The sequence below is a fragment of the Castor canadensis genome, chromosome 18, assembly GCF_047511655.1.
Source record: "Castor canadensis chromosome 18, mCasCan1.hap1v2, whole genome shotgun sequence".
NCBI lineage: Eukaryota > Metazoa > Chordata > Mammalia > Rodentia > Castoridae > Castor > Castor canadensis.
Window position 1 is genome coordinate 41691250 of NC_133403.1, and position 16523 is coordinate 41707772.

General features: G+C 50.3%; 1 protein-coding gene across 1 annotated transcript in view; it reads left to right on the plus strand.

The window, feature by feature from the left end:
- Dnah10 (dynein axonemal heavy chain 10) overlaps positions 1-16523 on the plus strand; it is a 130037-nt gene that overhangs the window by 69948 nt on the left and 43566 nt on the right. Inside the window, exons 41-46 of the mRNA XM_020161470.2 lie at positions 969-1091; positions 2206-2340; positions 2620-2836; positions 4864-4983; positions 5524-5669; positions 8344-8496. Coding sequence (XP_020017059.2) covers positions 969-1091; positions 2206-2340; positions 2620-2836; positions 4864-4983; positions 5524-5669; positions 8344-8496 — 894 coding nt within the window. The remainder of the gene's footprint in view (positions 1-968; positions 1092-2205; positions 2341-2619; positions 2837-4863; positions 4984-5523; positions 5670-8343; positions 8497-16523) is intronic.

The window sequence follows — 16523 nt, forward strand, 5'->3', positions numbered from 1 at the left end:
TGCATCTCTAAGTAATTTGCTTAGTGTGCTCTTTCTTCTATTGAGTGAGCACTATGAGTGAGGATTTATCTCACTCATAATTGGCCTTCCCTGCTCAGACTTGTGCATTGCTGAATTGGTTAACAGTACTCCATATTTACATTATCATGAATGAGGAAATATTTACTGCAGAGCCAACTAGTATACTATAGTTACAGTGACTGTCCTTTATAGCCATTCGCTTTGTCTGGAGTTTGTGGTTGCCTTTCATTTCCCCCACCACCACTACCACTACTTGCTTTTACTTTTCCTCACTGTGTTTTTCAGACTTTCTATCATAGCCAATACTCTACTAAGCCTCCTTTTTCTCTTGGCGGCTATTTCCAAGGTCCTTCATCTTCTGCTGACAGTCGTACCACAGCTGTGGTCCTGGGTCTCACTTTTGCCCCAGGTTGATATTACTGTTGTTTCTATTTTTATCTTGCAAAATTTGTCAGCGCACCGATTAGTCTTTGTAGTCTCTGTTCACATTGTTGTCCAGTGGGCTGAGTGAATGGTATCTTTTTCCTAGGGAGCAATAAGTTTGTTAATTTTGCTGGTTTAACTGTGTGCTTCTTAAGTTTTATGCTACCTGATCCCATTTATGTTTAAAAAAAAATAAAAAAGAGTGAAAGGAAAATGCACAAAACAAGACACTTTTCTTCTAGGTGCTGGGATTTAGATGACTTATTTTCTTCTTTACGCTTTTCTATTTTGTCAGCTATTCTACAGTGTTCTAATTTTCATATTCATTTTATAGAAACTTTTAATGGTGTCAGACACAGATAATCTCATTATAAGCCTAGGTGTTCTATTAAAAGCCTCGTAAAGGCTGTGCTAATTGGGTGTGAGTTTTCTGCAGCCGTGAATGCCTTGCAGAGGAAAGGCCCTTGAACAGGAGCCCAGTAGCTCACAGTGGTGGACACAGTGACTTCCTTTCTTTCCTCCAGGTTGGAGATCTGCAGTACGCCTCTCCTGCAACCGTGTCCCGGTGTGGAATGGTTTACGTGGATCCAAAAAACTTGAAATATCAGCCTTACTGGAAGAAATGGGTCAATCAAATACAAAACAAGGTGAGAGTGAGCTCTGAAGTGAGCTGGAAGTGGTCCCTGGTAAGGGTGGCCAGCCCCGGGGGATGTCTGTGGTGGAAGGTTGTGACCTTGACCTTGACTTGCTATTGTCCTCAAGCACAAATCAGATGAAAACATGGCAGACACCCTTATTCAATTTCAGATAATTCACATTGGGGGGATAGACCGGTGATTTTGATGGGCTAGAGCAGGGGGTCCCCAAGCTTGTCCTCAGAAGGGGTGGGTAGTAAGTCGTCTCGGCTTTGTGAGATGTGTGGGTCCTTGTGCACCCTCTCAATTCTGCTGCTGGTGGTGTGAACACAGCCAGACACGATATGTACACAAAGGGACGTGACTGTGTACCCAAAGAAACTTACAGAAACGGGCTGTGGGTCAGGTTCAGCTAATGGGTTGCAGTCCCCGGCCCCCGTGCAGACAAGCCCAGTGACTGAGAGGCTGCAGCTGCCCGATTCTGTGCTTTTGCTCAGTTCCCAAGGGCCATGTTGGAGGACCCGCTCATCCTGTCATTGAGGTTCAGGGGTTCCAGAGTGTGTGTTGTCATCACATGGGCTTCCCTGAAGGCTATGGAGATGGATGTGACAATTAGTGCAGGCTGTGGCTGGGCCACACCCTGGACACGTGACCACAGGTGTATCTCTAAAAGGCCACTGGTAGGGATTTGGAAAGAGGACATAATTACGCTAGAGCAGGGAGACCTAAGGAAACATGACAAGAGCTTTTAAGGCTGTGTTGTATGAGAGGATTGTCCAAGAAACTGCGTGAACCCTGGCGGTCATCCATGCTGTGATATGGGGAGGGCCTCAGCCACTTTTAATCCCTTGTTGGATGACCAGCCATTCCCTCTTATGTCAAATGGGACCTGTGCTCTCCTCCCCGCCACTCCCCAGGGGCAGATCGATGGCAGCAGGTAGTAATGAAAATATTATAAATAGCAAGCCTTTCTTCACACGAAGGCTCAGGCACCAGGCCGCCTCACCTGCCAGAGTTATCACTCCTCACATGCTTCTCACCTTTCTTTGGACAAGAAAAATGTCCTGCAAAGTTCCACTTAAATGAACAAATTCTTGCAAACTCTTGGCAATTTTTCTCTTCAAAGGCAGAGCAGAAGGATTTAAATAACCTGTTTGACAAATACGTGCCCTACCTCATTGATCTGATCTTGGAAGGGATTGTGGATGGCAGGCAGGGGGAGAGGCTGAAGACCATCGTTCCTCAGACAGACCTAAATATGGTAAGACACCATGGTGGCTGGGAGCAAACCGAGTCTTTCCTAAAGATGACCCCCCACTGGCTTCTAAGGGCAGCACAGATGCCACATGGGTAAATACAACCCGGCAGGTGAGTTCCTTTATGACTGTCAGTCAAGGTCCTGGACTCCATCTGTCTGAACCAAGATGGTGGACCATATGTTCCCATTTCTGGTTCATCTGGTAGTCCCAGAATTTAGAACAGAGCTGACCCTGTGGGGGCCAGATCTATGGTCTAAGCCAGGTGTTTTCTTGTGGACCAGGTAACCCAGTTAACCAAGATGTTGGATGCATTACTAGAAGGAGAACTAGAGGACCCTGACCTGACGGAGTGCTACTTCCTGGAGGCCCTGTACTGCTCGCTGGGTGCCTCCCTGCTCGAGGATGGAAGGATTAAGTTTGATGACTGCATTAAACGCCTTGCATCTCTGTCCATTGCTGAAACAGAAGGGGTTTGGGCCAGCCCTGGTGAATTGCCAGGTAGGAACCAAGTGTCACCTCTGAGTGCTGCCTTCTTTGGATTGGGCTTGTCAAGGACTTGAACTTGCCATATTTCTGCCTGCACGGGTTTTCCAGCCAGTTTGCTTCTGTAGAGAAGAGCAAATGTCTGAGCACCTGGCAGTGTCCTCAGGGGAAGTTCTAGTGCATGGGCAACTCCAGCAGAAGCCCAGCCCTTCCAGTGCCCTTTCTTGAGAAACCTGCACTTTTTCTCCCCGCAGCTTAAGTCCTTGCTCCCTTGGCTGGGGTTAAGCTCTTTATACCTCTCCCTTGATGCTACCTTCTTCTCCATTATTTAACGTGGCTGCTGTGTTCCTCAGTCTGTGAGCAGAAGACAGTCAAGCATAGATTTGTAACTCATTCCTAGGAAACCATCATGTTAAGAGTTTAAGATCTTGTATGAAAAATATTCATTCTCAAAGAGCTGTAGTGGTGGTCCTGAAATTTCATATTGGTGGAGCCCGAGGCAAGTGGCACTCTAAGGATGAGGTCTGTGGGGGTCCTCCTAGAGGTGGATTTGCATAGCACCCCACCTCATGGTCAGGAATGATGTGGGGAGGGTGGTGATAATTAGGTGGAGCGAGCTTTTTCTCTTGCTCCTTTGTTATTACGGACCGTAGCTGGGCTTAACTGGGAGGTGACAGGAGATTCAGAAAGGACACAGGATAGACAGACAGACAGAAAGTTGGAGTCAGGTGTGTTGGGCACTCTGGTGGAGATGCATAACCCCTCATTGCTTTTTTATCTCTATTAATCTCTTCATTTACTCTGCTTCTTTTCTCTATCTATATTCTTTAAGGCCTTACTGCTTTACAGCTCTTTAAAACCTTGCTTCTAAAGTCTTTCCTTAAAACCTTGCTTTTAAAGTCTTCTTTTCTATTCTTTAAAGTCTCTTTTCTTAGACTCACTCTGTCCCATGTTTTCTCTTAGCTGTTCTTTAGTAAAATCTCTCTTAAAGTCTTTGCCCACAAACTTGCACTGTCCCATTAGACTTGCACTGTCCCATGTTCTCTTTAGCTTAGCTTTTCTAAAGCCTATGTATAAAGTTCTCAGTGCAGACTTTCTATCAACCCCTCTTTAGCAATTCCCTTTTAGCAATTCTTTCCCCTTCAGCAGTCTCCCTCTAGCACTTTCCCATTGGCAATTCATTTTCCCTTCAGCAATCCTTTTCCCTTCAGCAATTCTTTTCCCTTCCAAAAGCCTCCCACACCAAAAAGCCAAAAGCCAAAAGCCCAAAAGCCAAAAGCAAAAGCCCCCAAAGCAAAAGCCTTGCATCCTCCTTCAGTGAGTATTTTATACTCAGTGGTAAACAGGGTGGAGCAGCAGTTCTTGAGGAGGGGTGTGACATGGTAACAGGAGAAACCTGCATTCCTGCTTCTCTGAACATAAACAACTTAGGAGAAGCAGCTGTTCTGCATTTTCCTGTGGCCGGGGGCTGTGCCAGCTTGGCCTACAGATAGACATCTTAGGAAAAGCAGCTGAGCTGCATCTCGCCTTGCTTATGTTCTGTTCTCATAGGTGTCTCATAATCCACTCTCCACAATTAGGGACAAGGCTGGGGCTCCCAGGCTGCTGTAATGCCTGTTGCTTTTCCTACCTTTTCCCACCCCATCTTGGTTATATGCGTTCATGGGCCCATCATGCCTGTACTTCCCTCGCAGAATTCAGCAGTCTCCATTGAGGTTTGCCTCTGTTTATTTGCCTCTAATGACCCTCATTTGACCCACCACCAGCTGCAGGGGTGGGGACCTGGGCTGTGCGCCCCACTCTTGTGTTCCCAGGGAAGGGCCTCAGAAGACATTTGTAATGTTGGCTCAAAATACTCAGCGTCTGACCAGTGAGTGAGTGAGTAGCGTTGATTCCAAGTGCCAGCTCAGGAAGTTCTGCCCGTGAAGGTGCACACTGAGCACTGAGTAGCATCTGTCCAGTGGCAGTTCAGTTCAGGTACTGCCAACACCGACCCTGTGTTCCCGCATCGGTGAAGTAAATGCCACCGTGCCTTTCCGCAGGCCAGCTTCCAACCTTGTATGACTTCCATTTTGAGTCCAAGTCCAACAAATGGATCCCATGGAGTAAACTGGTTCCAGAGTACACCCACGACCACAGCAGGAAATTCATCGACATCCTGGGTAAGTGAGAGCCAAGCCTGTGGCTTGGTGTAAGAGCACGTGACCTCATCCTGAGAGGAAGTGAGAAGGATCTGTGGCCTTGCTGAAATGCGAGTCCCACCCAGAGAGCTGGCTGAGAGGAGCCGAGGAGATAGTGAGCCCTGGGTCCTCCGAAGAGGTGTCACCTGGATTCTCTCATGTGCTGCTGGCTCTGACATCTTGAGATGACCGTGACCCTTGGCTCTTCTTCTGTAGTCTGGTCCCCAAGGCTGCCTGGGCGTGGCGGGGGACTGAAGGGATGAAACAAGAACAAACAAGGCAGCATTGGTAGACGGTGTCACCTTGGAAAGTCATGCACTGTGGGCATTTCATGGGGGTGCTGACATATTTGCAATGCATGCTTCTGGTTGTTTAGATAAAACCTGGGTTGAGCACTTCCACAAACCCTGTGTCTGGTTTGGGGCCATTATGCTTATAGAGTGAGACAATCCCACTTCCTCAGGACCCCACTGGCTCTCCTGACTTGGAGGCCCGCCATCCTCCCATCCTTGCTTCTTTCAGTCCATACGGTGGACACGACCCGCACCACCTGGGTATTGGAACAAATGGTGAAAATTAAGCAGCCTATTCTCTTCATCGGTGAATCCGGGACTTCTAAGACGGCCACGACCCAGAACTTCCTCAGAAGTCTAAATGGAGAGACCAGCGTAAGTCAGCATTTGTATTAGGCACCTATTGTTGTGTAACAAGTTACACTCAGTGTAACTCAGTGGCTTTCTACCACAAGTGTCCATGGCCTCACAGGTCCCATGGGTCAGGAATCGGGACTGGCTGGCTCGTGAGATGGCAGTCAAGCCAAACACAGGGCTGTGTTCATCTGAAGGCTCGATGGGGGCTGGAGGAGCCCCCCCTCTTCCAAAGGTGGCACTTCACATGACTGGAGGCCTCTGTTCCTCACTGGGTGGATCTCTCTTGAGGACTGCTGGCCTTGCACTAGTCCATTGCTGTAACAAAATACCCAAGAGCAGGTCATCTAGAGAGAGTGAACGTTTATTTAACTCATGGTTTGGGGGGCTGAAATGAAGACCTTCCTGCTACATTGTGATGTGGCAGAGGGTAACCGTGGAACAGAGCCTGCTGCCAGAGAGAGTCCACTTTTATGTGAGAGAGACACTTTCTTGATTACCTATCAGTCCATTAATCCACCAGTGGATCAATCCATTTATGAGGGCAACTCCCTCCAGCTCTCTGCTTCCCAAATCAAATCCCATTTACGTATCACTGAGGGACACGGGGGACATGTGGGATGTACCTAGAAGTGCTCACAAAGAGCAGCTGGCCTAGCCTTAGTGGTCATGTACTGTCACTCTGCTATGTTGTATGGGCTGGACTCTGCTGACAGGATGTAGCAGGGGATGTTCCAGGGCCTGAGAACCTGCAGCTGAGGGTGGCTGAGGACTGTCACATTCTGTGTTCCTTTTATGTCCCGTAGAACGTCATATTTCCTTTTCCTCTGGGAGGGGCTGCTGTGTCTGGGCTCCCAAGCTAGCCAGTGCCATAGGACAAGCCACAGTGAACCAGGCCACTGGGGCTGGCTTTCAAGGGTCTCACAGATGGTGGGGACACTAGGGTGCAATTGGCCCCAGGAACACAAGGCTGGTGGCGCTGTGCACCAAGGCAGCAGGAAGGGAGCTGCCAGGACCCCTCTTCCCATTTGGAGCCACCACACTGGGCCTGCTCCCCACTCACCCTGTCACTCTCCTGGCCTCGGCAGTTTTCTTGGCTGTTCTATAACTTCGGAAAGGTTTTCTCCTCCAAGGAACTTCCTGTGATTTTTCAGGAGTGTTTGCCACATCTACTCATCTCAAATCCTTTCCCTTTCCTGCTTGTTCTTCTTTTAAGTTGCTCATTCTTTTTATTGTGGGGGCAATACTGGATTCAAATTCAGGGCCTTTCACTCCAGGCAAACACTCTATCACTTGAGCTACACCCCCAGCCCTTTTGTTTTTTATTTAGTTTTTGAGACAGGGTCTTGCTAACTTTTGCCTGGTCTGGCCTCAAACTGTGATCCTCCTATTTCTGCCTCCAGAGTAGCTGGGATTATAGGCTTGCATCACTGTGTCTGGTCTCTTAAGTCTCCCATTCTTATTTTGGCCTAAATGTGAAGAGAAGTCCTCTGTTTCTTCCCCGATTCTCTTACTCAGTTGTGTGCCTTCCATTCCTAGCTCAGGTCTCAGGGTTGCTTCTGGAAGCCTCAGGGAGCAGGAGGTGCCCAGCTGGATTTTGCATTGGACCTCCTAAAGGACATGGGCAGGACCCAGCTGGAATGCCTGCGGTGGCCACACTCTCTGGGATTGGTGTGGGCAAACATGACACATTTAGCTTTAATGACATCAGTGCAGAGGTCACAGTTCAGAGCCCGAGGGACCTATGGGTCACCAGAGGAGTCAGGCGAAGGGAAGGCAGCTCTGAGCCTCCCCAAGACCGTGGACTGGAGCTCACTTGTCCGGCCAGGCACCTCTGAACACACTGGCCATGGGCAGACACACATCTTCATGTTCCAGTCATGAGCACCTGCCCTGGGGGCACCGTGGTCATGGGGCTGTTTAAAAGGCAGCAGTTCCCAAAGTGGGGTCCCTAGATCGACAGCCTTGGCCTCACCTGAGGTCACCCACTGAGCCGGAAGCTCTGGGTACAGGGTCAGATGCTGTGTGGCCGCGCGCCCTTCTGGTGTGGCTGATGCTTCACCAGGCGTGAAATCCCTGACCAGTGTGCTTAGCCCAGCTAAGGGTGACTGAGAGGCCTGGGGACCAGCGTGAGGGGGACTGGCTCAGGCACCTGTTTCTCTACAACTAGCTCCAACTCTCAGCCTGAGCTTGGTCACCTTTTCTTTAATAAGATGCATCTGCCACCATAGTGTTTCAATGTTGTCACATCAAAAACACCTTCACACGCTGCATCTCACATGGTGTGATCTGGTCCAAGCTGGTGTTCTAAGAGGTTAGATGACTTTTTTGAGGTCCCATAGCTGGATCCCCCAGTCCACATTCTCATATGCCACATGTGCAACTTGTTATGGGCTCAAATAACCAGCCAAAATAAGGAAGCAAGGATCCTCATTGAGTTATAAAAATAGGAGTACAGAGCCAGGTACAGTGGCTCACAGCTGTAATCCCAGCTACTCCAGAAGTGGAGATTCAGAAGATCAGGGTCCTGGGATGGTCCAGGCAAAAGCAAAAAAGACTCTATCTGGAAAATAACTAAAGAGAAACAGAAAAAGATCAATGACTTTGCAAAATTGATGGCAGCTCACTGCCAAATGTTTACTGTGGACACCATGAAGAAAAGGCCAGCACTTGCAGCCCTCTCTTTCTGTTTCAGATCGTGTTAATGGTTAATTTCTCCTCCCGCACCACGTCCCTGGACATCCAAAGAAATTTAGAAGCCAACGTGGAAAAGCGAACCAAAGACACTTACGGGCCACCCATGGGAAAGCGCCTGCTGGTGTTCATGGATGACATGAATATGCCAAAGGTGGCTGGTGGCGAGAGGTGGCGGGAGGGGGCAGGGACAGGGGGATTGTGTTGTCGGCTGTGTGTGCCTGTGAATGCCTGTCTCTTACTCTGCATGGTGCGCACAGCACGCAGGCCCTGGGTGGCTACCGAGGGCAGAGCCTTCCTCCTCACTGAGCGTGCGCTGCTCCTCCAGATCTACAGGGCCTGTGTCTGCATGAGGGTTCTCAGAGAGCCCTCCTTTGGGTAATAATGGTCTTCTCAGCCCCTCTACGTGTGTTAGGACCCGGAATCCTATTCCCCCGAGAGACAGAGAGCCAGGCGTGAATGCAATCAACAAAGCAGAGTTTATTGGGCTGGCTAGCCAGGGTCGAGCTCCCACACGGACACGCAGGACCGGTTAGGAAAACACGACCCTGAGCCTCTTTAGGGGAAATCTTATATAGACTGCGGTGGCGTGCATATTTTCGTTATCAACATTGGGCAAGCAGGCAGAGCACATCTTGCGCGTACCTCACATCTTGCACGTACCTCCTGCTGACATTCCTCACATTCTATATGCCCTAACCGCGCCCTGCCGCATTGCTTATCTTATCTACACGGGGTGTTTGGTACTGGTTTCTCCAACAAGGGGGTTGGGGCCCGCTGAGACCTCCTATTCCTTTCATTCCCCCCTTTTTTTTACGGCCTAAATTGAGGAATCATTCTCAAGGGGATGAAGAGCCTGATATTGTTGGCGGAGGACCAGAAGTTGGATAGTCTTAATTCGACTTTTGACAAAAGTCATAAGTCGGTTTAGAATCCAGGGTCCTATGGTGACAAGTAATAGGATGATTATTATTGGCCCTGCCAGTGCAGATAAAAGGGTAGCCAACCATGGGGACTGGTTAAACCAAGACTCGAACCAGCTTTCCCCTGCCTCTTTTTCTCGTTTTCTTTGTTCCAGGCTCTTTCGGAGTTTAGACATGGAGTCACGAACAACTCCGGTATGGTCAGCGTAAAAACAACATTCTTCCCCTAGAGCAACGCATAGTCCCCCTTTTTGGAGGAACAACAAGTCCAGACCTCGTCGGTTTTGAAGTACTACCTCAGACAGAGAAGTGAGGGATTTTTCTAGGTGGCTAATGGAGGTTTCTATTCTCTCTATATCTTCGTCTATGGCTGCGCGCAGCGAAGACATCCCTTTATGTTGAGTAGCCAGGGAGGCTATGCCGGTCCCTGCCCCAGCCACCCCTAGGCTAAGTAGGGTAGCAATGGTTAGTGTAGAAATAGGCTCTCTCTTCTTTCTCTCACCTGTTCCTATATTCCAGTATGAATATAGACTTTCCTCCGAATGATAGAGGATGCGGGGCAGCACAACCACTATAACACAGAATTCTTTAGAGCTGTTAAACACCTTAGTTGATAGGCATGGGGTGAGTCCGGACCGCGAGCATAGCCACCACCCATTGTCCTTTGGAATTACCCATTTAATAGCATTTTCCCAGGTAGAACTGGCGTTAATAACAGTACATAAGTCCCGTCTGTTTTTTGGCACTTTTTCTAAGCAGGTTTCTTGGCCGCTTACCTGCTGTATGGTCAGACCCCTCTTACAGTCTCCCCAGGAACATTGAGTAGGGTTTTCCTCAGATGAGGTATCGTGAGTGGTGTTTAGCCCTATTGCCTCATAGAATGGGGGCCTCACATCATAACATAACCAACATGAGTTAGTCATGTTAGGGTTGGTGTGGTTTAACGTCAGGAATGCAGCGTCCACTAGGTCCCAGAGGGGGTCTTTAGATCCGGTCATGAGACTGGGTCTCACCAAGGGAGGGCTGGTTTCTGATGGTCTTGGAGTTGTCACATTAGCCCGAGCTACGGTTGAGGGAAGGTGGTGAGTCGTGGAAGGTTGGGGAGATGGCTTTACATTGGGCGGCCTAAGTACCTTATTAGGGCCTACTGCTGTGGACGGTGGCCCTATGGGCTCAATCTTTAATCTGACCACTATGGTCGAGCCAGCATGTCCACCATATTTATAAAACACAAGTGCCCATACTTTACCTTGTATCCACCCAGGGGTGTCCTTCTTGCCAGTTTCAGTGAAAGTGACCTTGATTCTATCTAGATCCGTGGGCTGGCATTTATGGGTGGGTATCGGAATTCTGTGCCCCCTTAATATCCCATTTACAAAGGCAAATTTGACTAGGTCTGATTTTGATATCCCCCATTTCCATTCACTATCATTGGATGTGACACATGCCCATGACCTACAGAAGGAGTATTGTATCCCCCCACATTCCTGGTTCTTTTTGTGGCCGGGGCAGGCATAAAACCCATAACGTCGGGCTGACTCCGGGGCAGTAGACTTGTAGGCAGGATTGATGTCTCTGAAGCAGAACTGAAGCTCCGGCCACCAAGTTCCTATGGGGGCAGTGCGAGTAGTCTCGTTGAGGGTGGTATGAGTCTCCCCATCGGTGAGTATCCAGGTTTGCTTATAGGGCTGGTGAGGGTTGGTTTCTGCGAGGCTCCCGCTCTGGGCATTGAGCAAGATCAGAGCGATCAGCCACCCCATCCGTGGCTGCTCCTGAAGACTCTGCATGTTCCCGGGGCCACAAAAGCTTTAGCTTTAATGGGTTGTCTGGGTGCCGCCGTACAGTCCACTCCTTGACCCCTTCTTGTTTTTGATGATTGGCTCGACGCACGTGGGAGTGGTGGATCCAAGGTCCAATGCCATCAACCTTGAGGGCGGTAGGGGTAGTAAACAGTACAACATAAGGTCCTTTCCATCTAGGCTCTAGGGTTTTGGACTGATGCCTTTTAACCCATACCATGTCACCCGGGACTATGCCATGTTCCGGAGCCGGGACCCTCTCAACAGCGTGGTATGCTTGAATTAAGGGCCAAATCCGTTGTTGCACCTTAGCTAGAGCCTGTAACATGGTCAGGTAATTTGGGGCCAGATCACCTAGTCCCGGGCTTAAGGTCCTCTGAATGATGGGGGGGTGGAGCCCCATACAGGATCTCAAAGGGGGTTAGCCCATGGACATAAGGGGAGTTCCGGACTCGGAAGATGGCCAAGGGAAGGAGCGTCACCCAATCACCGCCAGTCTCCAGGGCCAATTTGGCTAAGGTCTCCTTTAGTGTCCTATTCATCCTTTCTACTTGCCCTGAGCTTTGGGGGTTATATTCACAATGTAGCTTCCAGTTGGCCCCCATAGTCTGGGCTAGTCCCTGCAGGACTTTACTAACAAAAGCCGGACCGTTATCTGACCCAATTGCCTCGGGCACCCCATATCTGGGTATGATTTCCTCTAGCAAAGCCTTTGCCACTACCTGACTCGTCTCCTTCTTTGTAGGAAAAGCCTCCACCCAGCCTGAAAAGGTATCTATAAATACCAGCAAATATTTGTACCCAAACTTTCCCGGTTTTACCTCAGTAAAATCCACTTCCCAACTTCTTCCTGGAGCCCTCCCCCGTTCCCGAGTACCTGTATGGTGCCCCTCCCTTCGTCCTGGTTTCATGATTGTGCAGCTGGCACAATCTTCCACAATTTGGCGGACTGCTATGGTCTGGTTCGGAAATCGGAGCTGCGCAGATGTCAACAAGTCTAGTAATTTTCTCCGCCCCAAATGGGTGGACTTATGTAAGTTAGCCAACAGGAATCGTCCGAGTTTTTCAGGCAGAATTAACTTGCCTTCCAAGTCGCTTTTCCATCCGTCTTTCCCTTCTCTAAAGAGGGAGTGGGTTCTCATCCAAGTGAAATCCTCTGTGGAGTATTCTGGTCGGGGGGGTAGCGGAGGGAGCTCTGGGACCGGCACGTCTATCGCCGCAACCGTGGAAGGTTGCCCTGTCTCCATGGGAGGACTCACCATTGCTACTCTCTTTGCTTCTTGATCTGCTTTGTTGTTACCGACAGCTTCCGGCGTCTTGGCAGACTGGTGGCCTGGGACATACATCACTGCCACTGCCTTCGGTTTTTCCACTGCCATTAATAGACGCTGGACTTCGGCTAGGTTCTTTAGATGTTTTCCTTCTGCTGTGCGGAATCCTCTTTCGCGATAGATGGCCCCGTGGACATGGATGGTACCGAAAGCATAGCGGCTGTCGGTGTAGATATTGACTCGCTTTCCTTTTGCCCTCTCCAGGGCCTCTGCCAAGGCAATTAATTCCGCTTTTTGGGCTGATGTTCCGGGTGGGAGGGCGCTGCTCCATACTGTATTTCCTTCTTGGTCGACTACAGCTGCCCCTGCCCTTCGGGCTCCATCTTGGAAAAAACTGCTTCCATCCGTGTACCAGTTTAATTTGCAGCCGGACAGGGGGGTATCCTTTAGGTCAGCCCGTACCTGTGTAACTTCGGAGAGGAATTCTTTGCAGTTATGGACAGGTGTCTGCAGTTCCGGGTTAGGCAACAAGGTGGCAGGGTTCAGGATTACGGGATCTGTGAATGTGATCCGAGGGGAATCCAACAAGAGCCCCTGGTAGTGGGTGAGCCTGGCATTCGTCATCCATTTCCCAGGGGGTTGTTTAAGGATTCCCTCCACCGGGTGAGGGGCCGTTACCCAGAGGGCCTGTCCAAAGGTTAGTTTATCGGCTTCTCTCACCAGCACGGCAATGGCCGCTATGATGCGGAGGTAGGGGGCCATCCTGCCACTACTGTGTCTAATTTCTTGGAAAAGTATGCCACTGGTCTCTTCCAGGGACCTAGCTGTTGGGTCAAGACTCCTTTGGCTACCCCCTTTTTCTCATCTACAAACAGAGTGAATGGTCTTGTAGGATCTGGCAAGGCTAAGGCAGGGGCCTGCAAAAGAGCGTCTTTTAGCTGATCAAAGGCCTGTTGTTCTCTCTCTCCCCAACTCCAATCTGGAGCTTCTTTGGTGGCCTCATATAGGGGTCTGGCTATTTCCGCAAATCCTGGAATCCAGAGTCTACAGAACCCCGCGGAGCCCAGGAATTCTCTCACCCCCCTAGTGGATGTCGGGGATGGGATAGCCAGAATAGTCTGTTTCATGGCATCAGTCAGCCATCTTGCCCCATCTGCAATCCGATAACCCAAATATGTCACTGACCTTTTACAGATGTGAGTTTTCTTGGCACTTGCCCAATACCCCAGCTCACCTAATTCCGTTAGCAGGTGTTCAGTAGCCTTGATGCACTCCTCTTGGGTTTCTGCCGCTAACAGTAAGTCATCAACATACTGTAATAGAGTGACTCGTGGGTGGCTCCGGCGAAAAGGTTCCAGGTCCTGGCTCAGGGCCTCATTAAACAGGGTGGGAGAGTTTTTAAATCCTTGCGGCAGTCTGGTCCAAGTGAGCAGTCCGGATTGGCCCCCATCTTCTTGCCATTCGAAAGCAAATAGTGGCTGACTAATTTCTGACAATGGAATGCTGAAGAAAGCATCTTTCAAATCAAGGGTTGTATACCATACTTGCGAGGGGGGTAGGTGGCTGAGCAAGGTATAGGGATTCGGAACGGTGGGATGAATGTCCTCCGTCCGCTTGTTTACCTTTCGTAGGTCTTGCACAGGCCTATAGTCCCCACTTCCCGGCTTTCGGACGGGGAGCAGAGGAGTATTCCAGGCAGACTGACAAGGCCGCAGTACTCCTTCCTTTATTAGCCTGTGGATATGAGGGGCTATGCCTCTTCGGGCCTCCTCAGGCATAGGATACTGTTTCACCCGAATGGGGAGAGCAGAAGCCTTCAATTGTATAACTACGGGCGGGAGGTGTTTGGCGAGGCCGGTTCCCGCAGTCTCTGCCCAGGCCGTGGGAAATCTTTTTACCCAATGAGTCATGTCCCCTCCTGGTTCCTGTTGACTCTCAAACAGACGATGCTCGTCAGCCAATGATAGGGACAAGACATGAATCGGGCTCCCTTCTCGATCAGTCACAATTATTCCATCTGGTTCAAAATGGATATGGGCCCCTATTTTGGTGAGTAGGTCCCGTCCGAGCAGGGGAGCGGGGCTCTCAGGGACGACCAAGAAGGAGTGTGTGACCTGGTGTTTTCCTAAGTTCACCTTTCTTTTGGTAGTCCATGTACATAACTGCGTACCGGTGGCCCCCTGAACAACACTTGTTCGTGCCTTGTTCAAAGGTCCATGTGCCTTGTTTAAAACCGAATATTGGGCGCCGGTATCCACCATGAACCCCATCGGCTTCCCCTCCACATGTATTGTTACCCAGGACTCGGGGAGGGGGTCTGAGCCCCGTCTCCTTCAGTCCTCTTCTCCGGCTAGGAGGACTCTGGCCTGCTCTACTGCTTGTTCCCTTTCCCTGTTTTCCCCCGGTCTCCTTCCAAACCCTCTTCTTCCCTTTAACTTAGGACATTCTCTCTTCCAATGCCCCGTTTCCTTACAGTAAAAACAGTGTTCCTTATCCGGGTCCTGGCGTGGCCCCCTCCCCTGGGTTGGTCCCGGACACCCGCTAGGAAAATATGAGCCATTTCTCTCTGTTGCTTTCGGTTTTCCTTAGCCTGGAACTCCCGGTCCTCCTTTCTCAATTTCTCCTGGGCCTCCCTGTCTTCCTTTCTCTGTCTTTCCTCCCTTTCTTCTGGAGTTTCCCTAGTGGTAAAAACCTTTTCTGCTACCTGTAGCATTTCCCTTATAGTCATCTCCCCTAAGTTTTCCTGTTTATTGAGTTTTCTCCTAATGTCTGGAGCTTCCTGATTAATGAATGAGAGTACCACAGCAGACCGGTGGAGGTCTGCCTCAGGGTCAATAGGGGTGTACTGACGGTATGCCTCATAGAGGCGCTCTAAGAAACCGGCCGGGCTTTCGTTTTCCCTTTGAATGTCTGCTTTCACTTTTGCAAAATTGGTGGGCCTTCTAGCGGCCGCTCGGAGACCGGCCATAAGAGTCTGGCGGTAGATCCGAAGACGCTCCCTACCTTCTGCGGTCCCGAAATCCCAATCAGGGCGGCGTAGGGGAAAAGCCTCGTCTATGGCCGGTTGGAGAGTTGTGGGTCTCCCATTATCCCCCAAGACGTTCTTCCTCGCTTCGTTGAGGATGCGCTCTCGTTCCTCCGTCGTAAAAAGAGTATTGAGCAGCTGATGACAGTCATCCCAAGTGGGACGGTGTGTATGCATGATGGACTCCAAGAGATCTATGAGACACTTGGGGTCTTCAGAAAAGGACGGGTTCTGCGTCCTCCAGTTATATAGATCACTGGAGGAGAAGGGCCAGTACTGAAACTGTTGCCCTCCTCCCGGTCCCCCTTGGCCCACCATCCGGACTGGAAGTGTAGGGACAGTTTCCTCCCCCTGTGTTGATGAGGGGGGCCCGTCTTCCCCCTCCCTTTCCCGGATCCCTCGGGGGCGAAGTCTTCGACCCATTCCTCCTCCTGCTGCCAGTCCTGTTGAGGAGGATGAGGAAATTTCCTCCTCCGGGGCACTGGCTTGGCCAGGGGGAGTCACGTATGGAGGCGGCCGATCTTCCTCTGCCCCTGCGAGGGATGGGTAAAGGGGGGAACTCTCTGGTAAGACCGGAGATGGTGAAGGAGATGCCCTAATTTGAGGACCGGTCAAGGTGGGAAGAGGAAGTTTTTCCTCCTCCTTTATGACCAAGGCGGGCGTGACTGGGGTTTTAGCCCCGGGGGCCGAACTGGAGGGGTGGGTCAGAAAAACTGTTAACCAAGGGGGAGGGTTCCTCACCAGATCCTCCCAAACCAAAATGTAAGGAACTTGGTCTGGATGGCCTCGATTGTCTGGCTGAAAAATGACTGCTTTAACCTTAGTGATCAGGTCTAGGGAGAGGGAACCTTGAATGGGCCACCCGACTCCAAAGGTGGGCCACTCTGCAGAACAAAAGGTGTCGAACTTACCTTTCTTGATGACCAGACCCGCATTTAAGGCCCTTTCTTTAACTTCTGAAAAGTGAGAAAGGATCAGAGACTTTGGGGTTGTTTGTCCCTGTCCCATTGTGGAAGGAGACTCAAACACCAAGAGAGATAGAACAAAAAGGGTAAAGGCAACAATAATTCCACACACACACAACACTCTCCAGCACTCGCTCGGACCGGTCCTTCTCTCACACTGGTGCGCACCCCATTCAACCTCCTCACCGTCCAACTGGG